The sequence below is a fragment of the Astyanax mexicanus genome, chromosome 20, assembly GCF_023375975.1.
Source record: "Astyanax mexicanus isolate ESR-SI-001 chromosome 20, AstMex3_surface, whole genome shotgun sequence".
Classification (NCBI taxonomy): Eukaryota; Metazoa; Chordata; class Actinopteri; order Characiformes; family Acestrorhamphidae; genus Astyanax; species Astyanax mexicanus.
In genome coordinates this window covers 22,221,520-22,236,836 of record NC_064427.1, presented here as the reverse complement: position 1 = coordinate 22,236,836, position 15,317 = coordinate 22,221,520, and the positions used below count along the sequence as shown (strand labels likewise).

The 15,317-nt window shown below is 39.1% G+C and overlaps 1 protein-coding gene across 1 annotated transcript; it reads right to left on the bottom strand.

The window, feature by feature from the left end:
• Nucleotides 1-795: 795 nt before the first annotated feature.
• anxa4 (annexin A4) lies at nucleotides 796-15,239 on the bottom strand. Its single transcript, XM_007254967.4, has 13 exons — nucleotides 15,056-15,239; nucleotides 12,158-12,204; nucleotides 10,946-11,033; nucleotides 9,459-9,553; nucleotides 7,777-7,890; nucleotides 6,785-6,875; nucleotides 4,720-4,799; nucleotides 3,798-3,854; nucleotides 3,373-3,466; nucleotides 2,778-2,873; nucleotides 2,508-2,566; nucleotides 2,261-2,383; nucleotides 796-1,004 (listed from the first exon to the last, which is right to left on the bottom strand). The coding sequence occupies exons 2-13, from the start codon at nucleotides 12,164-12,166 to the stop codon at nucleotides 945-947; spliced, it is 966 nt and encodes a 321-aa protein (XP_007255029.2). The 5' UTR covers nucleotides 12,167-12,204; nucleotides 15,056-15,239; the 3' UTR covers nucleotides 796-944.
• Between the last annotated feature and the right edge of the window lie 78 nt (nucleotides 15,240-15,317).

The window sequence follows — 15,317 nt, the reverse complement described above, 5'->3', positions numbered from 1 at the left end:
GGTGCACATTTTTTAGCGCAGAAAAACGTGCAAAAGAGTCTAAAAGTTGCTGTAAGTAAGGAGTTTAATATTAAGAGACATCATGAAATTAAACATCAATTTGAAAAATCTTAGTTTACGCAACACTGTCAAATATAAAGATAGTAAGTCAAGTAAAATGGTGTGTAAATGAAATAATCAGGAAAAAAGTATTATTTAAATTGGTATATTTCATTATTTGTTGTATTACAGAGTCTGTGGCCTGTGACTTCAAATATATTTCTCCTTCTGGCCCCAAACAAAAAAAGTTTGGACACCCCTGTGTTACGTGTTTCCAATAAAGTAGCCAGTGACTACAAGGACCAGGTGGTAGGTGTTTCCAATAAAGTGGCCAGTGAGTACAAGGATGATGTGGTAGAGGTTTCCAATAAGGTAGCCAGTGAGTAGCCAAACCAAATGTAATGCAAACCACTATATGGTTATATAATGTAAGTTGGGGGGGGGGCTTTTAGTTTAATAAGTTTAATTAGGTTAATTAGACTGTGTGTTTGGGGGCGTGGAGTTTTTGGGGGCGTGGTTCGTGTCTATACAGCTGAACTGGATTTACAGCAATGACTCTGTGATAAACAGGTTTACAGCGGAGAGTTCCAATTAACATAATTAAACGAGTCAATCAGGACGTCACGTTAAACAGATTGCATTCTGGCTAATTAAACAAATGCACTGAGGGTTTATTAATGACCGTCTCGAATCCGTACAGACTGGAACACGACTCCAGTGTCGACCTGCGGAGAAAAAAATCACCACACAGCCGTGTTTACAGCACCGGTCTTATTTTATTGGCATTAAAAAGTGTGAGAATCAGAGGAGCAGGCTGAAATGTGTTTAATCAGGCAGGAAGTGTTAGTTAGCGACGTGCTAATGAAGAGGGTCAGGGCTGAAGCTGATCGTCGACACATGATGGATCAGATCTCTTTTCCACAGAGCTCAAGCAGGATCTTACGGTAATCACCTGACGTATCACCCTGCAGGAAAACAGCAACAGAAAGGGTTACAACATACATACATGCATTCAATGTATTTATTTATTTTCCCTACATTGTAAATGAAAACTAAACTGATCCAGACTATGAAGGAATACATGTAGTAACTTAAAAGTGTTAAACAAACCAAAAATACTCTGTGAAGCATTTAGGTGATCTAATCTGGGGAGCTGTTAACTTGTGGTTTCTGAGGCTGGTAACTCTGATGAACTTATCCTGTACAACAGAGGAAACTCTTGCTCTTCTTTTCCTGTAATGGTCCTGATGAGAGCCTGTTTCATCATTATGACGTTTTTGAGGGTCTTTTTGTGACTGCACTTGAGAAAACATTCACATTTTTTTCTTTTCGGATCGATTGATTTTTTTTACTTAGTTGAATAGTTTTTGCTTTCTATAACATGGATTAGAACAGTTCTCAATTAGAGCTATTCTCTGTATACCAACTCTACCTCTTCACAGCTTTACAACTGATGCTCTCAAACACATTAAGGCGAGAAATTCAGTTAATTAATTCTAAACGATTTTGCTCCACGATGTGAAGCTCAAGCTCATCCAGAATCACCATCTCAGTTGATTAGGTTTAGATCAGTGGAGGACTAACACTTTTTTTTTATTGTTACTACATAATTCCATATGTGTCCCTTAATTGTTTTCATGTTTGTTTTTTTTCCCCATTTTCTCTCCAATTAACACGGCCAATTAACACGGCCAATGAACCAACTCACTCATTAGGACTTCCCCTATCACTAGTAATGCCCCAACACACCAGGAGGGTGAAGACTAACACATGCTTCCTCTGATACATGTGAAGTCAGCCACCGTTTTTTTTTTGAGTTGCTGCTGATGCAGCATTGCCGAGCAGCATCACAGTGCGCTTGGAGGAAAGCGCAGCGACTCGGTTCTGATACATCAGCTCACAGACGCCCTGTGCTGCAGACATCACCGTGGGAGTGATGTGGGGGGAGAGCGCCATCTACCCACCCGGAGGGAGCAGGGCCAATTGTGCTCCCTCTGAGCGCTGGCAGCTTGATGGCAAAGCTGCATGAGCTAGGGTTCGAACCTGCGACCTCCTGCTCATAGTGGCAGCGCCCGCCTGTTTTCATGTCTTTAATGAAAAATGTCTTTTACAATGTAGAAAATAAATTAAATAAAGAAAAAGAAAAACACTGAATGAGATAAGGGGGGGCTTTTGACTGTACTGTATGTGCAGTTTTACAGTGTTGTAATTGAAGCTTCACCTTGATGAAGGAGTGCAGGGATTTTCCGTATGTCTTCAGGAACTCAGCTTTGATGTCCTGCATGTCGATCTCAGAGCGGGAGACCATCACTCTGATCAGGATACTGTCTGTAGTACCTAAACCCTGCAGCACAAACACACACACAATAATAAGCTAATGTTGTAATTATTAGACACAAGGAGAAGTGAGGAGAAGTTGGGAGAAATAAAGAGAAGTATGAAGAGAAGAGGAGAAGTGAGGAGATCACCTTCATAGATTTATGGAGTCTCTCAGCGAAGAATCCCGGCTTACTCTTAATGCATCTCACTGCAGATCAAACACACAACATTCATCACATTAATAAAACAGCATAAATATTCATCAATTACTATTACTACTTTATTATAATATTTTTACAATAATGTTTTATAAGATCGGGTTGTTTGGGTTCAGTAAATAAAGTTATGTTGATCTCCTTAATGCACTTTCCATCCTGAACCCCGCCCACCCCATTAATCAGCCAATCAGCACCACCCACCTATAGCCAGGAAAACCTCCTCCAGGCAGCCGGACATCTCCCTCTTAATGCTGTCTTCGATATCCCGACCAGAGATCCGCTTATACTCCTCAAACACTGAAACACACACACACACACACACACACACGCTCAGCTACACATACTGCACTTACACTGACTCACCACAAGGGGGCAGCACACTTTCTTTATTTAAGAGGCTTTTATACTTAAAGACTGTTTATATTAAGGATGCACTACAAAAGGCAAAATAAGCACAGAACAATGATTAATGTATTGTACGTGTTTGTTAGTGTGTCTGTGGGGAATCTAAACATGTTTAGTGTTCAATAAATAATTTACAATTGCCTTTTCTTTAAAAGCCAAGATGAACTACATTTGGGGCACATAAAAAATGGGTTTGGTATCTGTATTTAACTTCAGGCCAAATGCTTTGTTTGGTTCAGTTTTGTTTTTTATCCCTCAGCTTAAAACTACAAAAACAATAACAAGCAAAAAATCCCTAAATTCTGTGTTTAGATGTGCCAAGCAGAGTCTAGCTTGGGGTATATATATATATATGTATAAACACAGTGTGTGTGGGTAGTGTGGACAGTACCTTTCAGTAAATGATTTCTGTTCCTCACACACAGAACTGTCAGAAACTTCACCTCATCTGTACCCCAGCGGGCCTCACCTGCCTCATATATCTCCTACACACACACACACACACACACACACACACACACACGCACATGGATAAATAAAACATAGACTTTGTATGAGGGAGGGATCTGTACCTTCTGCAAGTCAGCAGATGGGAGAAATATGTAAGAACTTTCAAATAAAGAGTTTTGCTCTTTCTTTTGCAGTTAAGCATGAACTAGCTACTAACACTAACATAATGTAAACACCAAGCATAAACATGGCACGTGCCCAGAAACAGATCGTTTACATAAAAGTGACATTACATTCATTACATTTTGTGTGTGTGTGTGTGTGTGTGTGTGTGTGTGTACGTGTGAGTGTGTAGTACTGGTTCACCTTGGCATCCTGTGCGGCTAAAGCCTGATCTACTGTATTGCTCTCATCCCGACCTGCCTGTAAACAAACAAACATTATAATAAAATATTTAGAAGATATTTTGTTTCTTATCTCCTTCCTTGTGTGTGTGTGTTTGTGTGTGTGTGTGTGTGTTTGTGTGTGTGTGTGCTTGGTGGTTAAGGTGAGATCCTGCAGCAGGTAAATGATTATACAGGTGCAGTCAGTCGTTCAGGAGCAGGAAACACACCTGTACAGGTGAGCGGCTGCAGAACTGATTTACAATGCAAATGTACAGGAGCGTCTCGTCCACTGGGTTACCCAGACAGCACGGCTACAGCTTTATTACACTTTAATATACTTTATTACACTTTATTATATCTGATAAATCACCTGTGGTAAAAAAAAAAAATCATAAACTCAATCAAATATAAAATAAAATGGCACAGTCAGAATACACCTGTATCCATCTTTTACCTTCACTCTCACTTTACACACAGCAACAGATATTCTATTCTCTATTTACATACTCACACATTATTTGAATAATGAGACTCAAAAACAAAATTCATTTTCCATAATAAAGCCTATGATATTTAGTCACTAGAACTGATACTAATAGCTAACATAAAAAGACTACACATTAACTACAGGAACATTTAAGGTGGAACTGATTAATTCTGTCAGACAAAAAGGAGGAAGTCCTAGCTGTTGTTTATGCTGAGAAGTTTAACAAACATATTTATGAAACTGTAACAGTTCTATATTCACACTGTAAACACACACATGCAGTCCAGATAAAAATCTGCTTACTGCTGGTGAAAAGTGGGAACAAGTGTGGAGGAGGAACTTAAGAAGATGCGAATGATGGTGTGTGTGTGTGTGAAAGATGATGTGATAGTGTGTGTGTGTGTGTGTGTATTACCGTGAGCAGAGACACCAGCACTCTCTTAAACATTCCTGATGTATCTCCACACACATCATCTTCCAGACTCTTCCCATACTCTACCATGGTCATAAGAAAATCAAATTAGTACATTTACATATTCAAATATTAAAGCCATTACGCAAAAATATATCCCAGACCTCAACTAACCAGCAGCCAATGAAAAATCCCACAGCAGCACTATCCTCAATATACTGTAGTACCTCTCAGTCATTTTGACAGACTGTAATACACTACAGGAAGCATAGGAGTCGCTCGATAATGCCCAATAATGTTCATATGATCCACACGCTCATTCTGACAGACTGTAATACACTACAAAAAGCATAGGGGGTGCTCTATAATGCTCTATAACAGGGGTGTCAAACTCATTTTGCCCGAGGGCCACATGGGATATTGGCTGTCCTCTGAGGGCCAGATGTAACTTATAAATGTAATAAAATGTAACCAAATGTAATATAAAATGAATGTAATTACTCCTTAATGTTAAATAACTCTCAATGGAAAATTTGTTTGCTTGTTGCTCTATTAACATAAATCCTTTTAATTTGTCATTTTATGAAATCCAAAAACTCCATCAATCAAGAACCAAACTATTCAAGTGAATAGAAATGACATCAAATACAAGTTATATTAACTTTGATCAAAACGTTTGATACTGAAAAGAGGCTTAATAAATATAAAATTAAAAATTGTTAGCTGTTAAGAGCATGTGACAGATTTAGCATTTCCTCAGATTTAGCAGTTCCTCATCCAACCACTAGTCGGAGCTGCAGCAGCAGCACAAGCCCGGAGTCTATACTGAGTCAGAGCTACAGCCCAGCCACGGGCTACAGGACTCAGCTGAGCCAGTCTGGAGCGTTTTTACAGTTTTTAAAGTTCTTTAAAGTCACTGCTGGGATTACATTATAAACAGGTCAGTTAGCGCGCTGCTAACCTCATGATGTTTATAACTAACGTTACGGAGTTTAGTGGACACACCACGGCTGCAAGGTTAGACTGTTGAAGGCTCCTGAAGACAAATAAAGGCTATTGGAGGTTATTGAAAGGGTTATTGGGGGCAGAAATCAGTACTGGCTGGTTAGATAAGTGATTCACCTCCTCGTCCTTTGCTGCGGTGAAACTGTGACTAGCGCTGTCACAGTGTTGTTTATTAACCTCATTAAAACAGATTTTGTCAGGTATTGTCTTATAAATATTTACACATAACTTATATCTCTCCTAAAAAGCGTTTATTTTGGTCAGTAACACTCTTCGTAACACAAAAGGCATACCGGTCTCTCGCCTTGAAGCACAGCCGTCCGTTTGCATCAACTTTTCTTTTTCTGGACATTATGGGATAAACATTTGTATGTCTCAAGTCCACCCGCGAAGTTACGCCTTCCCTCCGGCAGGGTTTCCACATCAATGACTACACTGCCGTGTAGTGGCAGTAAGCCGTAACTTCGCGGGTAACACAATCGACAAGCATTGTGGGAAATGTAGTTTTTGGTCAAAGCACGCTTCTGACCCATTTATTATAGACACTAAGATCTTACAAGCTCTCGCGGGCCACATAAAAGGACGTGGCGGGCCACATTTGGCCCGCGGGCCTTGTGTTTGACACATGTGCTCTATAATGTTCATATGATCCACACTGCTCATTCCGACAGACTGTTATATACTACAGGAAGTGTAGGGGCGCTCTATAATGTTCTATAATGTTCATATGATTCACACGCTCATTCTGACAGACTGTAATACACTACAGGAAGCATAGGGGTCACTCGATAAAGCCCAATTATGTTCATATGATCCACAGGCTTGTTCTGACAGACTGTAATACACTACATCAAGCGTAGGGGGTGCTCTATAATGCCCTATAATGTTCATATGATCCACAGGCTCGTTCTGACAGACTTTAATACACTACAAGAGGCATAGGGGGCACTCTATAATGCTCCATAATGTTCATATGATCCACACGCTCGTTCTGACAAACTGCAATACACTACAGGAAATGTAGGGGGCGCTCTATATTGCTCTATAATGCTTTAATATTTACCTTTATTATAGGTAGCAACGAGGGTTCTCATTTCAGAGCTGGTTCTGGAGGCAAGAATCTCGATCAGACACGCCTCATCCGTCCCAGCGCCCTGTATATTGATATAACACACACACACATTATTGATATAACAGACACACACACATTAGTTAAATGTCGAACACTGTAATTAATGTGTAACACTGTTAATGTGTGATCACTGTTTAAACACTCCAGGTCTGACAGTTTGTAGAGTGACCCTGACAGTAACTGATAAATAACAGGAACTAAACTGAACTACACTGGAGTTTTAATAGAGTGGAGCTTCTCTACAGTTTAAAGTTTACTTTATGATCAATTTCTATTGATTTTAGAAGTATGCAAGGCTTCCATTGTTCTTCCGCACAGATACGAGCCAACAGAATTCCAGATAAAACAAACACAGTCTGCCTCAGACCCCCATGACCGATAAAATACAGTATATGGTAAGTTTTAGGGGATTCGTCCAAAAACAAGCTGATGAAAAAGAATCAACATTTGAGCGCATCCAATGAATAACCATATATAGACCATTTCCTAATGAATTTTTTATTTTAAGGGTTTTCATTAATAAAGAAATATAAGTTTAAATAATATATTGTATATTTGAGAAAGAATATCTGATTTTACCCCAAGTGGGTCCTTGTTTCTACACTCATTATTTATTACTGTTTCAGCTCCACTGATCACATGTTTCACTCTGTAGTTCTGTATCTGTTTCTCTGCTCTCTCTGTTCTTCAATACTCCGGACCCAGAGGCTAGAAAAACACCACAGAGCAGCTATTGTTATTATTATTAATATTTGGGTGGTGGATCATTATTATTCTCAGCACAGCAGTGATTAGCACTGATTAGCATGGTGGTGGTGTATGAGGTGTTAGTGTGTGTTGTTCTGGTACGAGTGGATCAGAAGCAGAAGTGCTATAGAAAAATAGATAAATAGATAAACAGACAGAGAAATATCTGATCTGACCTTAATGGCGTTTCTCAGCTCGTAGGCGTCGTAAACTGGTGCTGTCATCAGCAGTCCGATCACCACCTTTTCAAAATTCCCCGTCAGCTCCGACTGCAGATCATCAGCCAGCTCCTTTAATCAGACACAGCAGATAATCAGCAGAATTAGATGAGTTATCAACACTGCCACTGTTTTCCTGTCTGATTATAACACCTCATCCTCAAACACCAGCCGAGACTGAGCACTGACACTCAAACGAAGAGCGTTTTCACAACAGCACTATTTAATCTGGTTAAATTAGATTCTAGTTCATGCCCAGCCGGATCAAGACCCTAGAAAGGAGGTTCCAAACCAACTCCGAAGTGATTCTCTTTATGGTGAGAACGTCATTCAAGCTCGTTACAACCCGAATATCAAAAATACTCCTCAGGTTTTGGGCTATATTGCTGTTCAGGTGCAGTTTAACCTGATTTTCAGTGTTAACGCAGTTCCACACTGCACAAATATACGCAAAACCAATGACAAGCAATTTAGGCAGAAACCAATCACATTCACATTCAATACAGGAGACCCCGCCCAAATATTCCACAGTTCAGTGCAGCACTATTTTGCTTCCATTCAACATGGCAAATGTCATGGGACACTATGCTAGTTCCTGTACCATTACTTTTGGCATGTCATTGCATTTAGCAGAAAAGAGAGAGAGAGCCCTGTATTCAGCACATTCTGATCCCACCCGAATGACTCACTGTTTCTGACCACACACACACACACACACACTCATACGTACACACTCTCACACACACACTCTCACACATATACACACACACAAAGACACACAAAGACATACACAAATACACACAGACAAACATCAGCCGGGCCACTCCAACACATACTCTCCATAAACTCACCCAAACACACACATATACACACAAACACACACAGACACACACTTTCTATTCACACACACACACACACACACACAGTCCATACAGACTGTCCATTAATCCTCATTCTGTTCAACCGGTTACAGTTTAACACACTTGTTTGGCTCTCTGAGAGTAAATGATTAACAGGTATAGATTTTTTAAACCTCATCTGGATCCATAAATGTATAAAAGCTAAAAGTGTTCCTCCTGTTATCTCCTTTCTCAGTGAACTGCAGCTGCAGAGTGAACCCGGAACCAGTAATACCTCACCATAAACCCGCCACAGCAGCTCTGACCAGGATCCTTATCTCCCATCATTAGCGGCTGAACTGCGTTTACTGTGTTTACAGCATGGCTAAGGCTGTCGTATATAAATACTGTACCATAAATCACTCTTACACTGAAGCTTCTCTCACACCTAACCTGGTCTGGGTCAGAGCCTGCTGCCACAAACCACAGTCCAGTGCTGGTGATTCTGTATCTACTGTAACTATAGATTAATCCTTATTTATAAACACAAATAAAAGAAATCTGTGGAGAATCTGTCCAGGTAAGAATTACTTCTACATTTTGAAGCACTTCTGTCAATAATTTATCTATCATTTAGTTTCTCTTTTGTTTTTGTATATTCTTTGTTTTTATTTAACCTCAACACTTAAATACTACTGTGTTTATTATCATCTTGTGGTTTTGTCTTATAATTTTGTACTTTAAATTTGAAATGCTGGAAAGTTAAATACGTTAATAAAAATGGCCAGCAGTGTCTCTCACCTTCCCCACGGCTCGTTTATACGACTCCTTTATCAGCTGCCTCTGAGCGATAGTGCGGTGCGGAAGGATGGAGATGATCGCAGCTTCATCAGTACCTGAAACAAAGAGGATAAAATATGATTATCTGTAATGTATGTAATTTGACTTGTAGGTAATTTGGACAGTCTGAGGTATGGTCAGTAATTCGGATGGTCAGTAGAAGCGTCAGTAAGTAATAGTTAGTAGGAGAGTCAGTAGACTATGCAGTCAGTTGCAGGATCAGTAACTTGGATGATCAGTAGGAGAGTCAGTAGCTTGGATGGTCAGTAATTTGGATGGTCAGTTGGAGAGTCAGTACCTTGGTTGGTCAGTAATTTGGATGGTCAGTAGGAGAGTCAGTACTTTGGTTGGTCAGTAATTTGGGTGAGCAGCAGGAGAGTCAATACCTTTGTTGGTCAGTAATTTGCATGGTCAGGAGGAGAGTCAGTACTTTGATTGGTCAGTAATTTGGATGGTCAGCAGGAGAATCATTAAGCTGGTGCAGAAAAAGGAGGGTAGGCAATTTGGTACTTTGGACAGTCAGAAGAAGGGTCAGTACCTAACCATAGACCATGTTAGCAACATTATTTCATTTTCAGAACATGTCTAGGCTGAATGTTCAGTCTCTGCTATTTCCCATGATTCACTGCTTCCCACTGACTGGCCTGTGTCCAGCTTAAACAATAGCGCTGAAACTGAGGCGTTTGTCTCGGGACAGAACTGACAGCACCGGCAGTGCTCACCTGGTTATCAGATAACCCCGTGACCCGGCTGGCACTGACAGTGTGAGCTGTGTATCAGTTAATTCACCTCACACTAAACTCAGCTGATGCCAATTACCATAATCTAACCTCCTCACTGTGCCAGCTCACAGTGCCCGCCGCGGTGTATGCCTGTAAAACACTAAACTTTTACAGCTGAGCTAGGATTTCCCAAACAGAGTCTAGAACAGGTCAGTAATCTGGGAAGTTTGAAAGATGGTCAGTAATTTGGATGAGGTATTTGGTCAGTCAGAGGGTAAGGTATTGGTTTAGTCAGTATGAGGGTAAGTAATTTGTCACAAAGAGTCAGTAATTTGAACAATTAGTAGAAGGATTAGTTATGTGTATGGTCAGAAGAAGGTCAGTAATTTGTAATGTCAATAGGAGGGTCAGTAATTTGTAATCTCAGTAGGAGGGTCAGTAATATCTAGAGTCAGTAGGAGGGTCAGTAATTTGTAGAGTCAGTAGGAGGGTGAGTAATTTGAACAATTAGTAGAAGGATTAGTTATTTGTATGGTCAGAAAGAAGGTCAGTAATTTGTAAAGTCAGTGGGAGGGTCAGTCAATTGCAACGTCAGTAGGAGGGTCAGTAATTTGTAAAGTCAGTAGGAAAGTCAGTCATTTGAACAATTACTAGCAGGATTAGTTATTTGAATGGTTAGAAAGGGGGTCAGTTTTTCTGGCGAGCCATCATTGTTATGTTCCTCACCTGCTCCTTTCATGGCTTTCCTCAGAGCTTCTGCATCCTGATCAGGGTTGAAGCCCGCCGCCTCCGTTACAGTACCGCGAGAACCCAACTGCAGCACAGAAACACACCTGAACCGCCTGCTCACAGTCATCACTTACTCCAACACCCAATTTTAGTTATCTATATCTAGAGCCTTTAACTGTGCACTGTGCAGGATTTAGATAGATGCAGGTTGATTTAGATAGATAGATGGACAATGCCCCCACATCCCGCGGGTCAAAGGGCCAGCAGTTCTTCACGGGAATAAACACGATATTCCTTGCTGCCCCGCATATTTACACTAAAAATATCCTTAGGATATAAATAAGATGCACACTAGACGTGTGTAGTAGCACAGAGACGATAAATGAAGGTAAAAAAACTCGAAAAAACACACAAAGGAGACGGAGCTACTGGAACAGGCAGCCACTCGTGTCGGCGCCGGAAGTGAACACATTTATGGCGTGTCAGTGTGTCTTTGCTATCGTAACGGTGGGAAAGGTACACATTGTGCAGCTAATTGTTATCTAATTAATAATGGGTGTGTTTTGGGCGTAACATGAAATAAACCAATCACCAGCATATCACTTGCCGTTCCCTTTAAGAGCCAGGTGTGCTCTGTCTTTGGCGGATTGCTATTTTAATGATGCAGTGCTTCTGTGTTTTCCATTGCCAAGATAGCAAAATGCAATCTTGAGGTGAACACACCTCTTTTTAGACCACCACGCCCATCAGTATATTCAGAAGCTTCGTTGATATTTAAACGATGCAATCGGAAAATGTAAAAGATAGTGTAAGATAGGGTTGTGGCGTGTTTTTAAACACTCAGTTGCCTAATCAGGTCTCAACTAAGCCAGACTTTTCACCACCCACACTACACCTAAATAACACTGACTTTATCCGAGAGGATTTGTATTTAAACAACAATAGTGGTAAGATAATAATTACAGTTACTTATCAGACTGTGTAACTGAGAAAAACAACAAAACTTGAATTAAAGTATATAATTTTGTCATTTTATTACTTCTACTTACGTAAATAGTGTTATAAACCAGATAATCATGTACACAGATATTTATATTAAAAATATAACTGTTAATAGAACTTCATACTGGATAACCCAAAATTCCCATAATGGAAAAAACAAACATGCATTTATTTCCAGTATGTACAGTAGATGTGGAGGACACTCACTGCTGCCATGGTTGCAGGACCAAACTGGAAATAAACAGCTGGAAAATCTGGAGGAGAAAATAAAACATCTGTTTGAAAAACTGCTGCCTTACAGGAGTGTAATATTACACACAATACATCAGATATACAGAGTTTCTTGTCGTTTTAGTTTTTCGTATTTTTTATCGGTTTGTATTTATCATGTTTTATAAACAAATAAACAGAGAAACAGTTGTACAGCTCTGTTATTTAGATATGATAAAACTTCTAAATAAAATAGTCATATTTTTGCTCACAATCAAAACCCTTGAACCTCCCATTTGTACTGTTTAGCACATTTCTGCATCATGTGACTCTGCCAGGTGTTTATTATTTTTCTTTTATTGGCTAAGAAATTGAAGAATCTACCAATAGAAATGCTTTAGAATTGCTTTTGCTTTATGTTTAATAATAAATGGATACAGCAAACATAATAAAGAATACAGCAGTGCTGCTGGGGTTTTTAAACACATTAGTGTCACTGCTGCAGTAAGATTAGAGCACCAACATTTAAATATATAATATTAATATATCATATTATATTGTAATATAATATTCTAATATATAATGCTTATATAGAGTCATTGGTGTGTAGCATCACTGTTACATCACTGTAGCAAAATGACCCGCTGACCAGCGTAAATAAATAATGCTGCTGCAACAAATTGACTGGTTCACCTTTACCCCCCATTAATGAGGAGAAACTTCCCTGTAATTACAACAATATCCTCTCAGCTTACAAACACACTATACCAACACACTACACACACACACACACACACACACACACACACACACACATAAACAAAGAGACTTCCCTAAAGGCCAGAGGGGCAGCTGGTGAGCTAATTTTGGACAGCAGAGTCTAAACACACATATATAATTAATAACACACGGTATAGCTATTATACACCCACCGGCCACTTTATTGGAAACTCCTCCCCTGTAGAGAGTATAGATCACCTGCTGAAGCACACCTGTACACTGAAGCCATCAGGTAGGTGTTTTCAATAAAGTGGCAACCAGTGAAGCACAAGGTAGTTACAGTTGGTGTTTCCAATAAAGTGGCCATCAGTGAGTGGAGCACAAGATAGTGAGTAGGTGTTTCTAATAAATTGGCCAGATAAGGTAGTGAGAAGGTGTTACAAATAAAGTGTCCAGAGAAGTAAGTAAGTAAATGTTTCTAATAAATTGGCCAGAGAAGGTAGTGAGTATGTGTTTATAATAAAGTGCCCAGAGAAGGTAGTGAGTAGATGTTTCTAATAAATTGGCCAGAGAAGGTAGTCAGTATGTTTCTAATAAAGTGTCCAGAGAAGGTAGTAAGTAGGTGTTTCTAATAAAGTGGCCAGTTAGTATAGAGTTTAATGTCGCTGTAAATAATTCACAACTTCTATTCACATATATATATATATATATATATATATATATATATATATATATATATATATATATATATATATATATATTTATATGTATTATATATATATATATATATATTTATAGTAAAGTGTACAGAGAAGCTAATGAGTAAACGTTTCCAATAAAATGGCCAGAAAAGGTATTGATAAGGGGTTTCTAATAAATTGTCAAGAGAAGCTAGTGAGTAGGTGTTTCTAATGAAATGGCTAGAGAAGGCAGTGAGTATGTGTTTCTAATAAAGTGGCCAAAGAAGGCAATTAGTAGGTGTTTCTAATAAAGTGGCCAGTTAGTATAAAGTTTAATGTTGCTGTAAATAATTTACAACTTTATAGAAATTAAACAGAAAGTGTTGACAGATGTGCTCACGTGATCACACATAAGCTATTAGCTCGCTCGTTCAAAAACCACTTGACCGTCGTTTCTTAAGACCTTTAACGTATAAAGTACGATTAATTTTGGTCAGTAACTTAACGTTTAATCATACCTACAACATGTCACGCTAAAATAAATAAATTTGACAAAACAGCACATTGTTCGTGAACTCTCCGTTCCACCTTAAAAAGCGATGTAGTTACAGTACATACGCCGTTACTTACCAGAGTTTAAACGCACTATAACCGCTGCCCATTTTAAGGTGGAACGAATCATTCGACGACAAACAGAAAGACAACCTTGACCACGTATATATTTCAGTGTTTTAAGTTTTTGTTATTTTTTAGAATCTTACCTGCTTTTGGCGAAGAAAAAGAAAAGGGTTATTTAGTCAGAGATGAAGCGTGACTTTAAATGTGTTTTTTTTACTAAGCAATATTAGCTAACTAGCTTTAACTAGAACCGTTTGGTGAATAAATATCAGCACTTGCCAACAGTTAGAGGGTCATGAGTTTAATAACTTGCTGTGAGCTGCTGACACAACTCTTTCTTTTTTGTATCTACTGACTGGCATATCTAGTGTGCTGGTTGCATAGAACGATAAATAAAATGAAAAAGTTATGTTTCATCTGCTATTTTGTTGCAACACGCTAACACGGTTTATTTAAGTACATTTTACGCACTGCTTTTTGGGGCGGATTGATACTGGAAACACACAAAAAAGCCTAATGATACAGAGTTATATTATTAAAATGCATTTATTCTTTTAAATGATCAAAACTAAAGAAATCTAAGATGTTCAGATTGTCTTTTATCTGCAAAAGCATCAAAACAAGATTTCTATATAAGATGTTAATGGCTACAGATGTGTTATTCAGACTGAGGGATAGAGAGTGATAGTTTGAGTGTAAGTGTAAACAGTATTTTTTTTTTCCACGACCTTTAACTTTAATCCAGCTGTTTAGAATGAATCATGTTAGTAATTCGTGTTTATAATGAACTGTGTGCCAAAACACTCCACCTTATACAGTCTGTATGTGAGAGAGAAAAGAGAAAAGAAGAGTAATGAAGAGCTCAGCAGTATCTTACCTGAGGAAAAGTTCTGGAGAACTTGTGGATGAGCAGCCGCACCCGGTGGAGAGGGAAATGGAGTGTACTCCTAAAGGAGGCTGGATTTTATTTACTCTGTGTGTGTATCCAGTGAGTGTGTGTGTGTGTTTGAATATGTGTCTGTGGGTGTTGGCTGGTCTGAATCGTATTATATTTCATTTCCTCATTGAAACTTACGGCCTCCACCTCTCCCCCAAAGCCTACCTCCTCCAACCCCTTTCAAACATTCCCCGCCCACCTC